The sequence below is a fragment of the Lutra lutra genome, chromosome 15 (genome assembly GCF_902655055.1).
Source record: "Lutra lutra chromosome 15, mLutLut1.2, whole genome shotgun sequence".
Taxonomy (NCBI): domain Eukaryota; kingdom Metazoa; phylum Chordata; class Mammalia; order Carnivora; family Mustelidae; genus Lutra; species Lutra lutra.
Genome location: NC_062292.1, coordinates 32,544,372 through 32,564,244, shown reverse-complemented (window position 1 = coordinate 32,564,244; position 19,873 = coordinate 32,544,372). Strand labels below are relative to the sequence as shown.

At 40.4% G+C, this 19,873-nt stretch overlaps 1 protein-coding gene across 5 annotated transcripts in view; it reads left to right on the top strand.

Moving 5' to 3' along the window:
* The first annotated feature begins 10,365 nt into the window (after positions 1 to 10,365).
* RCOR3 (REST corepressor 3) overlaps positions 10,366 to 19,873 on the top strand; it is a 54,071-nt gene continuing 44,563 nt past the window's right edge. The window contains exons 1-2 of one of the 5 annotated variants that reach the window (XM_047704034.1): positions 10,366 to 10,722; positions 11,124 to 11,180. In XM_047704034.1, the coding sequence (XP_047559990.1) occupies positions 10,560 to 10,722; positions 11,124 to 11,180 (220 nt within the window). In that variant the 5' untranslated portion in view covers positions 10,366 to 10,559. Of the gene's footprint in view, positions 10,723 to 11,119; positions 11,181 to 19,873 lie in introns of those variants that run through there. The other 4 variants (XM_047704032.1, XM_047704035.1, XM_047704033.1 and 1 more) reach the window with 4 other exon arrangements.

Genomic DNA, 19,873 nt, shown 5'->3' with positions numbered 1-19,873 from the left:
GGCTGTTATTATGCAGAAATAGCTGACTGATACACATTTATGTATGTCTGTATTGGGTTGACAATATAACGTGTATTACACTGGGTTACAAAAGGTTTGAAAAGCCACCCATCTAGTAAAGTACCATGTTTCTCCTTCATTCCTTGTTGTTTAATGAGGCTTAAAGGAAATTCATGTCTAGGGAGTGGCTTCTTGCGTATTAGAGAATAAAGATAAACCCAGAGAAAATAGAGCTAAGAGATGAGAAATGAGAGCTGTGCATGAGTGTATGCAAGAGAGAGACAGAGACAGAGAGACTTAATAACAGTAAGGGTCCTACACCCACTGCAAGCCCCAACAGCCACAAATTTGGCCCATGCTAAAGGAAATCACATTATTATGGTAATCAAAAGTAATGAAATTAGATCAGGATGTAGCTATGAGACCCTGTAGCCAGACAAAAAGGGGGACAAAACAGCACCATTGCTAACAGTTATTTTTTTTTTTTAAATTTCTTTTCAGTGTTCCAGAATTATGCACCACACCCATAAGTTACTTTAAAAAAAATCCAGTATAAACCCAGAAAATTGAGTTTCTTCAGGAGACCTGTTGCTTTGTATTGTTATCTCTAGGAATATTTTATTCTAATTAAAGGACCATTGTATAGATTTTGGGGGCCATCTCCTTGGACTCCTTCTCTTTCTTTGACTTTATTTCTAATCTATGCATTTAATAACAGTAATTAACATCTGAATATTTAATATATACTAGTGACAGGGGTGTGTGTGTGATTAATGTCTAAGTAACAAATTTATAGATCATTCTACACATTTTATTTTTATTACTATCTCCAGTCTACAAGAATATATATTAGGACCCTTAATTTCATGAGCAGCACTTTTTCTAATACATTTTCAAGTTACTTTCTAAGATTATTTCCACAAATGGATTTAGTGTTAGTTTGTTTCCATTTCAGAGGTTGGCATTTCTAATCTTATCCCCAAATCTTCAGATTACGTCAGAATTTGGATCCTAGACTGATCTTAATCAATATGTTCTTTAAATGTCTTTTTCAATTAAAAAAATGATTTATAAATCCCATTTTGTAATTTATAAAACTGATGGGAAGAAGTGAGTTAGGAAAGGATACTATGTATCACGGGCAGAGTTAAGATGTAAACTTTAAACTTGTCACTATCTAGTCTTTCCCTTTTTAAAAATTTAGCCAATGAAATCATCACAAAATCATATTTGTATGGTCTAGAAATTTAGCAAAACAGTTTAAATCACCTCCCTACTTCTAAAAGTCAGGGTATGTGTTCACATATAATTCTCCCAGGGTGCTTGGGTGGCTCAGTTGGTTGATTGTCTGCCTTCGGGTCAGGTCATGATCCCAGGGTCCTGAGATGGGAGTCCCAGGTTGGGCTCCCAGCTCATCGGGGCGTCTCCTTCTCCCTCTGCCCCTCTCCCTGCTTGTGATCTCTCTCTCTCAAATAAAAAACATAAAATTTTAAAACAAAACAAATATACAACTCTCCCAGACATTTAAAAGACTTTATTATTTTAAAAGACAGGGAGATTGGGGTACCTGGGTGGCTCAGTCGGTTAAGTGCCTGATTTTGGCTCAAGTCATGATCCCATTATTCTGAGATTGAGCCCAGCGTTGAACCCCACATGGAGCCCAAGTGGAATCCTCCCCATCGAGCCCCAGGTCAGACTCCCTGCTCAGCAGGGAGCCTGCTTCTTCCTCTCCCTCTGCCTGCTGCTCCCCCAGCTTGTATTCTCTCTCTTGGTCACAAAATAAATAAAATCTTTAAAAAAAAAACAAACAGGAAGATTTCATAGTCTCCTTTCATAAACAATTCCAGAATTAAAACAAACAAACAAGAAAAAGAAAAAACAAAAACCTAACTCTTCAAGATATGTCCTTTACTTCTAACTGCAGAATTCACTCATTAAACAAATATTGAGAATCCTATGCAAAGGGATTGTACCCAATGCTGAAAATATAAATTTAAACACTGTTCCTGTTCTTAAAGCAAAATTCTTTACAGCTAAGTAGGAAAGCTGGAATTCAAAAAGTTCTCAAAAGTTTCAGATAACCAAAACAAAACAGGTGAAATTAAATGACTATACATTTATATTCATTTGCTTAGGAAGGGAAGGGTTAAAAAAAGAAAATTAAAAACCTGTGGGAGTCTAAGTGGAGACCTCGGCTAAACAGTAACAAATGTCAAAGACCCAGAGAATAGAGATGGCTCCAGATTTAGTAATACAGGCAGTTGTTTCCAAGAAAGCTTGTTTATTTTTTCAATATTTTTATATTTTTATTTGAGAGAGACAGAGAGCACAAGCTAGGGGAGCAATAGGCAGAGGGAGAAGAAAAAGCAGTATCTCTGCTGAGCAGGGAGCCCAACCTTGGGCTCCACGGGGTGCTCGATAGGGGCTCCACTCTGGTTCCACATGGGGTTCAACACTGGGCTTGATCCCAGGATCCTGGGATCATGACCTAAACCAAAGTCAGACACTTAACCCACTGAGCCATTCAGGCACCCCTGTTCTTTTCAAATAGTTAACCACTGTGATAGAGCTTGCTAGCTACCTTTCAGTACTTATTTCCTACTTCATCCTTAGCAATGGAACCTTGATTTTTAGTGGAGCACTTTGACATTTCCCAGTCTCCTTTGAAGTTAGTGGGCCATGTGACTAAGTTCGGAACATTGATATACCAACATAAATGGCATGCTATACTTCCAGAAAGTCTTAAAGAGCAGGGTGTGGCCTTCTGCCTTTCTTTCTCTAACTTGGAGTGTGGTCATGATGACTGGCATCTTGGATCACAAGGGCAAAACTGACACTGTAGGAATGGTGGAGAGCTGAGATAAAAGCAGCCTGCATTGCTGACACTTTTCGTTGCAGTTGTCTTTTCAGCCCAGGACTGCCTACTTCTGGATATCTTTTACATGAAAAGTAAATTTTCATTTTGTTTAAGGCAGTTATTTGGGGTTTCTCTTAGATGTAGTTGAACTTTGGGTACAAGAAAGAAAGGAAGAAAGGAAAAAAAAAGAAAGAAAGAAGGAAAAAGAAATGTTTTCTAGGACTTAAACATCCTAAAAAATGAAATAATCTACTTTGTGTGGTAGTTTCCTATCTCCCTATCTATTTAAATGGTGGTTTTAAGACCAGCTTCAGAAATGGTACTTGTGGGGGTGGGGAGGGCATTGCCAGACCTCTAAAATTATATGATCCCACCCTCACCCCTCCTTGAGGATCAGTGGCTCTAAGAAAAACAGAACAAACAAAACAAAAACCTGGAGCTCCTCCCTGTTGTTTGGGCCCTCCCCACCAAACTGGGCTCAGTGTTGCATAGCCTCACCTGACTGTTTGTGGAGTTAAACTTCTGAGACAGGAACTTCTAATGTAATAATGAAGAAGAAGCAAAAAACAAATCAATAAACTTTTCAGCAAAATTGTTGTCATAAAGAAAATCATTATGAGCCTGGATGGTATGAATAAAATTTGAGTTCCTTCCTGTGTGCCTAGTGTAGTTGGTGAATTAAGGTGTAGTCCACAATTACTGCCCTGCTTAAATTTTTTCTCTTTTGTAAAACGAGGATAATACCCCTCATCCTCTTTCCATCTTTCCTCTTCTGTTCTACCTCTCAACTTCTAGTAGGTGGAACTTCTACACTATTTTTAAAAATTATACTTATCTGTGTTTTGTCTATTGATTCTTTACATTTATTTCCTCAAAACAGCAATATATACTCATGGCAAAAGAGACCAACTGTGAATGGAATACTTGAGATAAAAATCCCCCTTCCATCTCAAACAGTGACACCCCCTCCCCAGCAGTAAACAGTTTCTTTTATACTCTTTCAGAAATACTCTCAGCATGTTCAGGCAGCTCTAGTTATTTATGTGTATACGTTAGAAAGGAGATATACACATACTGCTATGGTCTGGAGGTTAGTTTTGTTCAATTCAGTAAACATTTATTAAACATCCACTGTGTACACAGACCTAGATAACCTTTGTTCTCTCTTCTCCTTAACATAAAGTTCTAGCTGTATAGATCCAACTGATAATAGGGTAGAAATAACTGCACTTGGTACTTCAACTTTTGAAATATTACATATATACATACTCTTGCCTATAACTTTAGAGCTACATTGCTCTAAGACACTTAGTTCCATTTTTTCCTTTTCTTATCCGTATGAGTAGTTTCCTGGAATAGGTTCATATTAGTTGTTCCCATTTCCTTAAACGACTTCTTCACTTCTCAATCCACTGCAGTTTGGTTCTTTGGCCCAAGACCCAGTAAAAGTGGTCTTTCCAAGATCATTCATGTTTTCTTATGTGCCGAAGCAGTGTACATATTGGAACCTTACTTTATGTTTTTTTTTTAAAGATTTTATTCATTCTTATTTATGAGAAAGAGAGAAGGAGAGGCAGAGGGAAAAGCAGGCTCCCTGCTGCAGGGAGCCCAATGCAGGACTCAATCCTGGGACCTTGGCATCATGACCTGAGCTGCAGGCAGTTGCTTAACTGAGCTACTCAGGCACCCGGGAGCCTTAGCTTTAATTACTGACTTCTCTGCTGTCCTGGTGGTCCTTTCTCTTTAGATCTCTCTAAACCTTTGGTTTCAGGAAGTTACACTCTCCTTAGTTCTTTACTTTCTCTATTTATGCTCAGTCTCTTTTATGCATTTCTTTTCCTCTGTATGGCCTTTCAATGTTGATGTCCATTTGCTTTTTATCCTCAGCTCATTATACTTCTCATCTTACATCCTCTTCTTGTGTGATTTACTTTGGTCTCATGACCTTGGTTAGCTACAATCAATTGGTAACAAATCCCTCTCTGCACTCTTGATCTTAATTATATATCCAACTGCATTCTGGTATCTCCCTATTGAGAACCCAACGTATCTGGAAATTATTCCAGGACCCCGAGATCATGACCCGAGCCGAAGGCAGAGGCTGAACCCACTGAGCCACCCAGGCGCCCCTAAACCTCATAATTTCTTAACTAATTCAATGGCCTTCTCATTTATTTCCACATTCAATTTTTACCTAAAATACGAACTGAACTAAATCACTCTCTTGCTTAGAGCCCTCTGCTCCTCTTCCATTATCTAAAAATTACTTAACTCTTTGAACACTATCAAGGCCTTTATGTGGTTCAGCCCTTGCCTAACTCTCTAGGCCCATTCTGAATTCACTTCATGCTCCAGGAATACAAAATTATTTGTAGCTCCTTGACATAACACAATTCAAGATTCTTTGCATATTCCATGCTGTTTTCTTTCTTTTCTTCCTCTATTTTTTTAAAAAAAAGATATATTTATTTATTTGACAGACAGAGATCACAAGTAGGCAGAGAGGCAGGCAGAGAGAGAGGGGGAAGCAGGTTCCCCGCTGATCTCTCTCTCTACTCTTAAGCTATCTCCACACCCGACATGGTGGGCATGAACTCACAACCCTGAAATCAAGAGTTGCATGCTCTACTGACTGAGCTAGCCAAGTGGCCCCCGTACTATTTTCTGTACCTGGAATGCTCAATATTTTCCTCATGCTTTTTATGTCCTATTTAAGAAATAATTTGATTATCCAATGTTATAAGACAATAAACCATGATATTTTCTAAAAGCACTATTGTTTTACCTTTAACTTTTAGGTCCACAATCTATTTAGAGTTTTGCTTTTTTTTTATTTTTGCTTTTATTTTTAGCATGAGTAGGCATCAAGGTTTTTTGTTTTCCACATAGACATTCAATTGACCCAGCAACGTTTATCAAAGCATCCATTGTTTTCTCCACATTAGTACAGTGTCACCTTTGCATAAATAAAACGTTCACAAGAGTTCTATTTAGTTCCACTGGTCTACTTTCTAACACCTGGTACTATAAATTCTCCAACTTTGTTCTTGATCTTCTGAATTTCCATTTAAATTTTAGCTTGTCAAATGACACACACACAATCTGTTGGGATGCTAATAGGGACTAGACTAAATCTACTGATCAACTGGCAGACTGACATTTTTACAATATCGAATTTTCCAATCCATGAGCATACTGCATCTGACCAGTTATTTGGATCTTCTCTAATTTCTTTGAAAAATATAATTTTCAGTATAGTGTCCTAATACACCTTTCATTAAGATTTATTCCTAGGTGCCATGTGTTAGATGGTGTCCCCAAAATATCAGGTCCTAATCCCTGGAACCTATGTCACCCTATTTGGAAGAAGGGTCTCTGGAGATGTGATTAAGTTAAGGCTCTTGAGACAAGGAGATAATCCTAGATTATCCATATGGATCATAATGCTATCAGTGTCTTTATATAATAGAGGAAGGGGAAAATTCATGACACACACAGAAGAGAAGGCAATGTGAAGATGGAGACAGAGATCGGGTGATGCAGCTTCAAACCAAGAAATGCTAGCAGACACCAGAAACTGGAAAAGGCAGGGAAGAGATTCTCTCTAAAGCCTCTGTAGCGAGTGTAGCCCTGCTGACACCTTGATTTCAGACTCCTGGTGTCCAGAACTGTGACAGTTTGTTTTAAACCACTTGAGTTTGTGGTAATTTGTTACAGCTATCATAGAAAGCTAATACACTAGATATTTGATCATTTTGATGTATTCATTCATATGTTATCAGTTTCAAAAATTCATTTTCTAATTGTTTAGTGCTAGTATTTTAAAACATAATTGATCTTTATATACTGACTGTATCCAGCAACTTGCTAAATTCAGTATTAATACTAAAGGTTTATAGATTATAATTATATATACAGCCTATCATCTTTCTCCAGTTAACAAATTAATTTATTTCTTTCCAATTCTTATACATTGTGGGGGGCACCTGGGTGGCTCAACCAGGTAAGTGTCTATCTTTTTTTTTTTTTTTTTTAGGAGAAAGCACAATGATATATTTCACATATTTTCATTTCAAAACCCGACTGAGACATTCCAAGACATTCCTATTATTTCCATCCTTTTTACAACATGATGTGAAAAGAAGGTTGTAAATATTTTTACTGTAAGACATGGAGCTTCACCTGGTTTTCCATATTTTGTTATTCTAATACTTAAAGAGTATAGCCAACTGAACATTATTTCGAGGACGCACTGCCACTCTTATTATGCTTAATCCTGTGACAAATGATGTGAAGCATCTTTCCATGTACTTGTTTGACATTCATATGCCTTTTGTGAACTATCTGTCAAATCATTTGCCCATTTTAAAAACTTGTTTTTTTTTTCTTTTTTTTTTTTTAATTTTTTTATTTTTTTCAGCATAACAGTATTCATTATTTTTGCACCACACCCAGTGCTCCATGCAATCCGTGCCCTCTACAATACCCACCACCTGGTGCCCCCAACCTCCCACCCCCCACCCCTTCAAAATTCTCAGATCGTTTTTCAGAGTCCATAGTCTCTCATGGTTCACCTCCCCTTCCAATTTCCCTCAACTCCCTTCTCCTCTCCATCTCCCCTTGTCCTCCATGCTATTTGTTATGCGCCACAAATAAGTGAAACCATATGATAATTGACTCTCTCTGCTTGACTTATTTCACTCAGCATAATCTCTTCCAGTCCCGTCCATGTTGCTACAAAACTTGGGGATTCATCCTTTCTCTTTTTTTTTTTTTTTGCAGCTTTATAAACATATATTTTTATCCCCAGGGGTACAGGTCTGCGAATCGCCAGGTTGGTAAGTGTCTATCTTTAGCTCATGATCTCAGGGTCCTGGAATCAAGACTGAAGTCAGGTTCCCTGCTCAGTGAGGAGTCTCTCTCTTCCTCTGCCCCTCCCCCAAACTCATGCTCTTTCTCTCGCTCTCTCAAATAAATTAAAAACAAAACAATCAAAACAAAACAATCCTTATTTTTTCCTTGCCTTTTTTTTTTTTTTGCTGGGATATCCAGTACAATAGTGAAGATTTTCCCCTGATATCTTTTGATATTAGAACTATGAGATATATCTATTCCAAATTTAAACTGCAATGAAAACAGTAAAAAAATTTTTTAATACAGTAAAAAAGCAGTCAAACAAACAAAATATTGTTTGTTAACAAATCCAGAGACCTCTTCTTAAACCCTTCTCATGATTCTTCATCATTGGACATTATTAACTCTTTCTTAAAGCTTTCTTCTTCCTTGACCAGATTCATTTCCTCTAACCCCTTATTGACATCCCCAGGATTTTCTTCTTAGGCTTTTCCTAATTTTATACTGTTCTTATTAACTGTTGGGAAATCATTTTAAGGCCTTATTCTTTTTCAGAAGCAGGTCAGCTTCAGGTGTTCTCCTTTTCTTTGGGGCAAAACAGAAAGAAAAGCCCCCATCCCTGAGGTTCTTCTCCCAAGAGTGGAATGCGTTCTTCCTTGTTCTGTCCCCTTTGTTGTACTCGAGAAAAGTGTGGAATCTTCTTTAAGGGTTTTACTAATCATTAGAAATAAGTACAAAAATCCCCAAATTAAAATGTTTTAATCCTTGATCTATAAGCAGAAACTCCTTTCAATAGAAAAGAGGCTAAAAGTGTTGCAAAGTTGAGGAGTTAGAAAGCATGCTGGCCAAAGGGCATGAGAGCCACATTTACCTTTCATGAATTCACTTAGATCATGGTCTGGCCTTTGCATTACAGGACCAGAGATGCTGAATCATGTTCTTTGGAAGTTTGTGTATAAAAATGAAAATACCAATGTATTCATTTACAATAAAAATGAAATGGCTACTCATTTCATTTGCCCAGGATATTCTCTCAGTGTAGAAAAACTATACAGGAATTAAAATAATATCCAGAACTGTATTTGTTGAGAGAAAGAGAAGAATAAAAGGTTTAGTTGTATGATCTAAGGGAATCATATCAAGCTTCGATAGATCAAACTATTTCCACTATCAGAACAAGATAGGTGTTTTGAACCTGCTCAGGAAACTTTCCCCTTTAGACAAGGATCCTGCCAAATATTTACTTCCCAGGCTTTTTTTTTTCCCCCTGGCTCAATTCCTGATTGAGACATTCCTGCTTTAGGTGAAGTCTTGCTCTGGCCAGAGATGCTTATTTCTGCTTTGATCCACTCCGCACTGACTTGTAACAGAGTTATTCAGGACAGCCTTTAAGTGTTTGGAGAATACCTTACCTCTGGACCACAAATACTGCTCTTCATTCATTTGCATACTAGATGTTCACGGGAAGTCCTCAATTCTTACTGCTGAGCAAAAACAATAAAGAATGAATGAATGAACGAAGAAAGAAACAGAAAATCATAAATAGCTCCCAGTGCCAGAACAGAGCAGATGTCCTCTAATCGGGTGAAGGAAATATGCAGTTCCCTATTCCTTCTGCCTAACGCAATTCAGAAAAGCATTACAGAGCACGGAGCCTGCCAGGCTGGAAACTCTGCCAGAATGCAGCTCTTGCTTCACCTCCACTAGGCGACTCCGCCCTCCCTAACAGCTCTGCTCCAAGCCCTGACCACAAGTCAGCGAGGACTGAGTAAGCACCAGTCCACAAGGCCCCGGTCGTAATTTTATTTCACCACTGACAACACCCACTTTCTAACTAATAAAACAGTAGAGGCGAAAAATGGATAAAAATAAAGCAAAGGTGAGAAGAGAAAACTGAAGAAAGGTTTTTTAACAAGACACCTTTTAGCAAAATACAGCTGCAATGCTAGCACTGGAAACTCATCTCGGCACCCTCAATCTCTCTCGGGATTCAGGCCCCAGATCTGGGATTCAGATACCAGAACTGCAGCGTCCAGATAAACAAGACCGCGTCTGCTACTCTGGGCTTGGAACTCGAAGGGCGGCCAGCCACACAGTCCCGACTCCCCGGCGGGAAAGGGCGCAACACCAGCTCGTCGCGGTTGGAGGAGCCGCAAAAACGAGCAGCAAACCGCCGCAGGATCTCAAAGGGGCCGCGCTCCCGCCGATACCCTCCCGGCCGTCCCGACCCGCAACACCCGCGGAGAGAGGAAGGCCGTTCTCCGACTCCGGCGTCTCGGATCGCGCCAGCCCTTTCTCAGGCTGGGCGCGTTCCTTCCGCCCAGAGAGGGCAAAGAGTCCCACGCCCTCTTGTCCGCCTCCGCCCCCGCGCTAGAGCGCCCCCTAGGAAGGAAGCTGGAGAGGCGGCCGCGTCTCTGCGGCGATTTTATTAGCTCGGTTGGGGTTGCCGGGGCTGCCGGCGAGCCGGGCTTCCCCGCCCCTCCCCCCCTTCCCCTCGGCCTCACCCTCCTTGCCCCTCCCCGCCCGGCGGCCGGAACCTCCCTGCGGGGCGGAGTGATACCGGCGGCGGAGTAGAGCGCGGCGCGACCGACAGGGGCGCCCGGGACTGCGCGGGGCGAGCGGAGGGAGGAGGGGAGAGAGGCGGGGCCGGGGCGGGTTGTTGTGAGGCGACTGCGCTACTGCCGGACCGGGGCGGTTATGGCGGCTCCATATTAACACCCTCCTCCTCCTCCGCCACCGCCGTCTCCTCCTCCTCCTTCTCTCCCTCCCGCCCGCACTCGTAAGCCATCTCCCCCTTCACCCTGACGCCTACCGCTTCCCCTCACCTTTCCCCCTCCCCTCTTCTACCATGCCCGGCATGATGGAGAAAGGGCCCGAGTTACTGGGGAAGAACCGATCGGCCAACGGCAGCGCCAAGAGCCCGGCGGGCGGCGGCGGCGCCTCGTCCACCAACGGCGGGCTGCACTACTCCGAGCCCGAGAGCGGCTGCAGTAGCGACGACGAGCACGGTGGTAGCCTCGAACTCCTCCCCGCCAGCCCGCCTGCCCCCCTCCCTCCTCCCCTCCCCCAGCCCCCTCCCCTCGCCGCGCTCCCGCCCTCCCTCCCCTCGGAGCCCGGGCGCTGCGGTAGCCTCGAACTCCCGGTGCAGTGCAGCAGCACCCCCCGCGACCCCCGTCCCTCCGCCCCTCGACCAATCCTCCGCCCTGCCCCCCCCCCTCCCCGCCCCCATCCGCTGCCATCTCCCGGAGTGCCCGGAGTTAATATCTTCCCATCCACCCGCCGCTTCTTTCCTCCCTCCAGCAAATTTTATGTTTTATTAAGTGTCTCTTCCTTTTTCTTTTTTTCTTCTTTTTTTCTCTCCCCCCCTTTCCTCTCTCTCTCTCTCTTTTTTCTTTTTGGCATTGCTTTGCAGATGTTGGGATGAGAGTCGGAGCTGAATACCAAGCTCGGATCCCTGAATTTGATCCAGGTAGATATATTTGCTTAAGCAAAATCCTGCCTCCCCTTTTCTGGGAATGGTTTAGGGTGGAAGGGGTAGAGGGGCTGCCGAGGTAGGGGTCAGGGTGTGCGGTTGGGCGGGGATGCGGGGCTGGGATGGGCAGGCATCTGGCGGGGAGGCTGTCAGGCTTGGTAGGGCTGTGTGACAGGGCGTGTGGGCAGATGTGTACATTGCAAGGTTAACATGGTGCCTTCAGAGGCCACTTGCCCGCTGGTGGCATCGCCTTTCTGTCCCCATGAGCCTGGGGCGAGGTGGGGGAGAGCAGAGGGAGGAGGCCCTTGGCGGATTCGAGGGTCTGAGGCTGGGGAAGGAGCGGCTGTTGGGCCGAGGCTGGAGGAGAGGGTGTGCAGGCTGCCTGTGGAAGAACCATGCAAATGTCAGTTGCCACACCGCCGGCCCCCGGAGAGCGGAGGGCCGCGCTCAGTAAGGGCGGCGGATGCCTGGGGTGCTGTCATCGGCCGAAGCTGAGGGCGAACCTTGGCCGACACGCTCGAACACGGGATTTTCTTTTTTCTTTCTTTTTAGCTAGGTGGTGTAGCTTTGGTCGCGACAGCTCTGCGAGTGTAGGAGCCGCAGAGAGAAAGGGATGGGGAAAGGTGGTGGGGAGAAGCCAGAGGCACACCTCGCCCTCCAGCCAGCCCTAGGAAGTCAGACTACAGGACAGTGGCAGCAGCTGCCAAGGAGACATTTTCTCCCCGAGCAGCCAGGTTCCAGCGTCCTCTGCTAACCCAGCTTGCGGGCTCCCTGTCTACTTTTCTCCAAACAGGCTCTCTGGCGGTCACGGGATTTCAGCCTGGACGGGGATTGGGCGAGAGTTCCGCATATGGAGGCGCCCTTGCTGGAGCCTCCCGGAGTGGAGCGTGTTCCTTCTCCCCACCCCAGACCCTCTTCAGTTCAGGCTTTGGATAGACTTTGAAGGAGCTCTTTTTTTTTTTTTTTTTTTTTTTTTTTTTTAAAACCCCTTTCTCCCTTACAGTTGGTCAGTTTCTTGCCCCCTCTCCCCTCATAATAACATTGTGTCGGGCTTTTGAATTCTGTATTAGATACTAATAGGGCTTACTTGTGTTTTTTGGTGGGAGAGGGGAGGCATAGCGTCTTTACTTCGATATAGGGTATGGATGGGTATTATTCATCCCCTGCCCATTACAACAATGCAGAAGAGTTTTAGGTAACATCTCCTCCTGTCCTGAGGGGGAGGGTAAAATAATGAGTGTTAAAAGGATTGTTAGTGCAGTCTGTTTTTCAATAGGTAAAACCAGTGATTCGAGTGCTCACTGGGTATGGGTTGCCTTCCAAATGACATAGCTGTTAGTATATTTTATTCAGAAGCTATCAAGTGTGTGTACTGGTGGTCTTCAAATAATTTTAAATGGTTTGTGAAACTAATTTTGTTTGTTGATGTAGCTAGTAGGTGAATAACACTTTCGCATTACAAGGTATTAACTTGTTACTTGGAAAAAGCATGCTTTGGCTTAAAATAGACTGAATTCAGTTCCCAGGTACTTTATTTTTGTGCTCTGAACAAGTTAGTGACCTTCTCTGATCCTTAGTTTCCCTAGCTGTAAAATGGACATAAAAAATGCTTCATGGAATTCTTATCAGAAATACCTGATTGGCATATGGCGGTTGTTCAGTAAAGATCAAATTTGATAATTAAGAATGATTCTGCATACATTTATATCTTTATGACTTGGGGCATTTATTGGTACTTTGCTTTTTTGGGAAATGATAAACTGACTTACAAATTAGAATTCAACAACCAGAACTATTTCGTAAGTTAATAAACATATCTATTTTTTTGCTCCATTAGATAGGTTTATATTTCATAGACAACTGTACACAGTTGATTGGGAGGTCTTGTGTTTAAAAACCAGACTTCTTGCTGGAACAAGTTTATATATGCCTTGGTCTAGATCACTGTAAAGGTTTTTTTTTGTTTTGTTTTTATTTCACGATAGAGAATAAATTTCAAAATTTGAAAAATAATTCATTAAAAGTGCAGAACACTTCAGGTAGTTTCACATGGCCACTATTTGAATTATCCAGTTTACTTGATCATCATTTTTTTTTTTTTTATTACTTTGAACCTAAGCAGAATATTTGTGGAAAAAAAAAAAACCACTGAATTATTACATTTTTAAAAGTCATTTCAAGTTACTTACACAGATTATAATTGACACTTTCTATTAGGGTAAGAATATATGTCATTGGGGCACCTGGGTGGCTCAGTGGGTTAAAGCCTCTGCCTTCTGCTCAGGTCATGATCTCAGGGTCCTGGGATCGAGACCCGCATCTGGTTCTCTGCTCCGGGGGAGCCTGCTTCCTCCTCTCTATCTGCTTACTTGTGATCTCTGTCTGTCAAATAAATAAATAAAATCTTTAAAAAAAAAAAAAGAATATATGTCACATTTTAAAAATTCATCTGTAAATTTTCTCCTTAATCTGCAGAAGAATACTGAACCCAGGGACACAACTAAAACCAGTTATCACTTAAACCTGGATAGGCTTTCCTATAACCATTATAAGCAAATCTTGTCAAGCAAATGTAGATTATCAGTTGTTAGACACTTTTTTTTAAAAGTAAATATTGAACCTCTATGCCTTTCAATACAGTGCCATTCATCTGTTTTATTCTAAGTGTTGTGCTGTTGGGTGAAGTTTCATCAATTCAATATACTTTGGTGAGAAATTAAACATATTTCCTTGGAAAAGATAAAAGGAAAAGAGGTATTAATGATAGAAATTGAGGAATGGTCAGTATCTCTCCTTTTCTCTTTTTCTGTACCTTCTTCTTTAGTCTCATAAACCATTCAGTCTATCCTCATGGAAATTATTCAGCCATAACCAACTTATTTGGAAGAAAAATTCCTTAAGTACCAAGATTATTATGATCAGAATATAAGAAAATTAAAGAGGATTTGTGTGTGTATGTGTGTTTAGGATATTTTTATTGAAGAAATTAATAGTGATAGAAATCAAACAGAATGACTAAAATGAGTATTTTAGAAAATATGAGAAGAATTGTGATTTAAATTGGAATTACTGAATATAATTTTAGGAACAGTTTATGTTAATTAACACCATTGCTAAGAATGCCTTTATAAAAATTTACTGACTGGATTTGATTATTTTCTTTCTTTTTCTTTTTTTAAAAAGATTTTATTTATTTGTCAGAAAGAGAGATATAGAGTTTAAGCAGGGGGAGTGGCAGGCAGAGGGAGAAGCAGACTCCTTTCTGAGTAAGGAGCCCGATGTGGGACTTGATCCCAGAGTCCTAGCATTTTGACCTGAGAAAGGCAGATGCTTAATCGACTGAGCCACCCAGGCATCCCGGGATTTGATTATTTTCTTAGGTGCTTTTTTTTTCCTTCAGATTTTTCACTTCCCAACTTTTATTTAGTGCCTCCTGCCTATTTGTGTATCAAGGAAGAGCAGTTCTGTGTGGCGATTAAATCTTACCTCTTTTCATACGCCTTTTAGCTAATATGGTATAGTGTCCTTGACAAACTGCCTGAAGTATCCATGCCTTTATTTTGTGATTTGTGAAAGGAGATAATGTTAACCATATCATTAGATTAGGTGAAAATTAATGTCTATAAAGCAGTGGTCTTCAAAATGTTTTGCTTGTATATTCATAATAGAATTTCCTTTTTTCTTTTTTTTTTTTTTAAGATTTTATTTATTTATTTGACAGCGACACAGCAAGAGAGGGAACACAAGCAGGGGGATTGGGAGAGGGAGAAGCAGGCTCTCCGTGGAGCAGGGAGTCTGATGTGGGGCTCGATCCCAGGACCATGGGATCATGACCTGAGCCGAAGGCAGCCACTTAACGACTGAGCCACCCAGGCGCCCCCATAAAAGAATTTTCAAAAAAATTTTCTCGTGTATTTTTGACATCACTTGTTGCTATGTTAAAATAGTTGAAAAACATATCTCCAGTGTATTGAAAATACTAGGACTTTGAAATAAAGCCATTATATCATTGTTTTAAATGCATCCAGTTAAATATAAATACTACAGTAATATGATAGTATCTATTTTATAAGAATGGAGAGGTGAATAGCCTGAAAGTTTACATTTTTCCTTTTTTATCTTCGAATTTATTGCCATGGATTTTACCCCATGGAATTTTATATTTTTGTACTTGAAAGTACTTTATTGATCAACTATCCAATTTCTCTACCATTGTAATATGTATTCTTGTGAACATAAGGTTCTAAGTGTTAAGTCTCTTCTGGTTTGAGTTATTACAATTAATGTATAATTGATTGAAATTGTAATAGGTATGATGCCTTAAGTAAAGGAGAGCCTTGCTGACACCCTTCGTTTGGCACTGTAGAGGTCTTAAAATGTTAGGTGATGTACTCTTCTCAGATGTGGGATGGGGTAAAAGAGCTGCCCCCCCCCAGGGAAGGGCATCTGTGAAAGAGGTCATACATAAGTAGAATAAACAGCTAGCTTAGACTGCAGGTGAGTTCTCAGGCAGATTGTCTTGGGGAAGAGCACAAAGGGAAGCTGAAATTCTGAAAATTAATTCCCATAAAACTTATATTTATATAACCCTTGGGAAGTCATTATTTATCCCAATATGAAGGTAGTGAATTAAATATGTGAGAGCCCACTTCATAAATTGGAGAACTTTAACAAATATTTGGTGTGTCTTAATATTCTCAGTACTTAAGTTCTTCTTTTTTTTTTTTAATGTTATTTATTGATTAGAGAGAGAGAGAATGAAAGAGCGAGCATGAGAGGGGAGACGTCAGAGGGAGAAGCAGACTCCCCCACTGAGCAGGTCGCCCGATGTGGGACTTGATCCTGGGACTCAGGATCAGGACCTGAGCCAAAGGCAATTGCTTAACCAACTGAGCCACCCAGGCACTCCTTAAGTTTTTTCTTATAGAATATTTGTCCCATGATTTCCATAGAACTCCTTATTCTAAATATCCTAAATCTAAGAAGTAGATTTATTTATTTTTTACTTTTTATAAATGATTTTATTTATTTGAGGGGTAGAGTGAGAGAACAAGTGGGAGGAGGCGCAGGGGGAGAAGCAGGCACCCCTGCAGAGCAGGGATCCCAATGTGGAACTTGATCCCAGAACCTTGAGATCATGACCTGAGCTGAAAGCAGCCACTTAATGTACTGAGCCACCCAGGTGCCCTAGGTTTTTATTTTTGTACTTATTTTGAAATTGCTATTGATGTAAAAATCCTAGCTCATCAAAAAAAAAATTTTTTTTTAAAGATTTTATTTATTTATTTGACAGACAGAGATCACAAGTAGGCAGAGAGGCAGGCAGAGAGAGACAAGGAAGCAGGCTCCCTGCTGAGCAGAGAGCCTGATGCGGGGCTTGATCTCAAGACCCTGGGATCATGACCTGAGCCGAAGACAGAGGCTTTAATCCACTGAGCCACCCAGGCGCCCCTCAAAATTATATTTTTGTTTTTTTAGTTGTTGGTTTTCCCCAATTGATCTCATAAATGTACTTACCAACTACAGTTAAGGTATTTAAAATATTTCAAAATGATTAAACTTTTAAGTGTTTCATACTTTTAAAAATTGTTTAATTTTGTTTTCAGAACTGTCATGCTAATATATAGTCTTAAAATGATGATAGCTTGCTATCTAGGTTTTTTTTTTTTTTTCATCTATTTGGAAGATAAGATACTTCTAAGGTTGGATTATTTCGTTGGTGAGGCAAGCTTGATTTTCAGTATTTTTTTTTTTAAGATTTATTTATTTGTCGGAGAGAGAGTACACTCACACACACAAGCAGGGAGAGTGGCAGGCAGAGGAAGAAGTAGGCTCTCTGCTGAGCAAGGAGCCTGATGTAGGACTCAATTACGACCCGAGCAGAACACAGACGCTTAACTGACTGAGCCACCCAAGCATCCCTTCAGTACTATTTCTGAGTTATCAGACAGGTTTGAGATATAATATTAAATATTGTTAAACGTAAAAGCAAAATAAATATTGACTTTAAGTCCTTGAGATATTTGTCTTCAACTTTTACAATGGAAAGGATAAAATTATTGTATGCAAAGCATCCTGAGGGGTACAGTGTATGTGTTGTGCTGAGTGCTGTGTATTGTGTAAGACTGATGGGTTACAGACCTATACCCCTGAAACAAATAATACATTATATGTTAATAATAAAATAATACAAGTTACTTTCTCCCTTTATAGGAGAGAAGTCAGGTCTGAGTTTTTAGGGAAAAAAAAAATCATTTCAGCTATCCAGTCTCATTTTCAAGGGATTGGTGAGAGAAGGCATTAGCTGTTTATGTTAGAGCCCCATGAGGTTTTATTCATTTGTGTTATTTGATAAGGTGACAAGAAGTCTTTTCAGAGTAGAGATCGAATGGAACAAGAAAGGACTTACAGTGAGCATATACTAGTAATGTTTAGGTAATGCTTACTGTATGCCAGGTACTTTGCATACATTCATTTAATTTTTTAATTCTGTGAAGTAGGTACTCATCTTCCCTATTTTTTTTTTTTTTTTAGATTTATTTATTTTAGGGAGAGAGCCGGCGAGCGAGTGGGGGTGGGGCTGGGAGGAGCCAGGAAGAGAGGAAGAGACAAATCCTCAAGCAGACCCCCCATTGAGGAGGAAGCCTGGTGCGGAAACTCAGTGTGGGGCCTGGATCCCAGGACTCTGAGATCCTGACCTGAGCTGAATTCCATAGTCAGCTGCTTAACCGTTAGACTGAGCTATCCTGGCACCCCTCATCAGTGTTTTTAAAGAATTACACTAAAGCATGGACAACACGGGTAAATTTCCCTAAGATGACAAAGCTTGGAAATGGCAGAGCTTGGATTCGAATTAGTCTGGCTCTGTAATGGTTACACTCTTTTTTTTTTTTTTTTTTTTTAATTTATTTGACAGACAGATCACAAGTAGGCAGAGAGGCAGGCAGAGAGAGAGAGGAGGGGGAGACAGGCTCCCCGCTGAGCAGAGAGCCCGACGCGGGACTCGATCCCAGGACTCTGAGATCACTACCCGAGCCGAAGGCAGAGGCTTTAACCACTGAGCCACCCAGGCGCCCCAATGTAATGGTTACACTCTTAACCATTATATTAAAATATCTCATTTCCTGTGAACATCAGTCATCCCTTGGGCCTAGCTGACACATACATGATTGAAAATGGTGGAGTTCAGTTCAAGGTTAGGAAAAGAACAATGTGGGGATGCCTGGGTGGCTCAGTCAGTTAAGTGTCTGCCTTCAGGTCATGATCCCAGGGTGCTGGGATTGAGCCCTACTTGGGGCTCCCTGCTCAGTGGAGAGTCTGTTTATCCCTCTCCCCATCTCCCACTCATGCTCTCTCTCTCTCTCTCTCAAATAAATAAAATCTTTGAAAAAAAGAAAAAGGAACACTGTGAAAAGCCTAATTAGTCATTTTCTGCTATCAGACACAATTATTACTCTCCCTATTAGCATCCCCTACTCCCATGTTAGAAGAGCTGTTAGTCCCCATGGCTTGGATGTCAGTTTTTGTCAGATCAGGCCCTTAATTGTAGTCCTAAGAATTTTGGAGGAAACCTGTTTTTCTTCTGGGGAAAAAATACAAAAAATCGTTTACATCTGTGTAAGAAGAGATATTTCATGAAGGTATTTTAATTAAGATTTTCTGTAATGCAAGAATCAGATGCAAGAAATATGTTTAAATATTAAGCATGATAACGCTGTTAAGACTTGAGACTTAATGGAAACCTTTCTTTGTTGCACTCCTTATTAAGTAGGATTTAAATTATCTTATTGTTATAATCCATTGTGAAAAAGAAAAAGTCCATGCTGAAGAATTGAAGTTTAGAATACTCACTAGAAATAGAAGTAGATAAAGACTTCTGACCAACTTGGATATGTCTGTTTTATTTCCACTGAGTGACTGCCAGTTTTGCTTTTGTGTTTATATTTTATGTGGTTAGAAATTTAATATAGATCTTATTTTTGAAGTTTTTAAAAAACTTGAAATTTGTTTTCATTGAATATAAATTTTAGATAATGTACTTCTACTTTGCATTTTCTTAAATTCTTAGATTTTTGTCCTCTTTATTAAAGATATGACAAAATGCAGTAGATTTTGCTTTTAGATTCATTTTATAAATATGATTTTTCTAATTCTTTGGTACTGTGCTCTCATTTCTCTTTTTTCCATCCTAAATTTTTCCTTAGAGTAAAACACATACAATTTTTAAACAATCTTAGCTTCATATTTTCACTAACAGTATATAATTATAATTTTCTATAGTTTGTTGATTGAATATGCAATAGTGATGTGTAGTGATTCTCCGAAAGTTAAAAACTACTGAACTATATTAGATTATTCTTGGATAGATAACTTCTCTAGATTGAGGTTATACCCTTAGTTCCTTTACCCCTGGAGGTGAGTGTTCTTTATTCCAAATATCTTAAAACTTTATGAATGATTATAGTTTAACCTCAAAATTCTGTTAATGTTTTATGAATAATGAGTAATTTTGGAATTTTTGCCATTTGTTGGTGGTAGCTATCAATACCTCACAAAAGTCAATTATGATATATTCATAGACAAGTCTTTAAGTAGGTAGCAACAATGCTTCATTTCTTGATAGTTTTAATTAACTTGAATGCACCTAGGAATTACAAAGAATCCAGAAAAAGACCACCAAGTAATTAAAA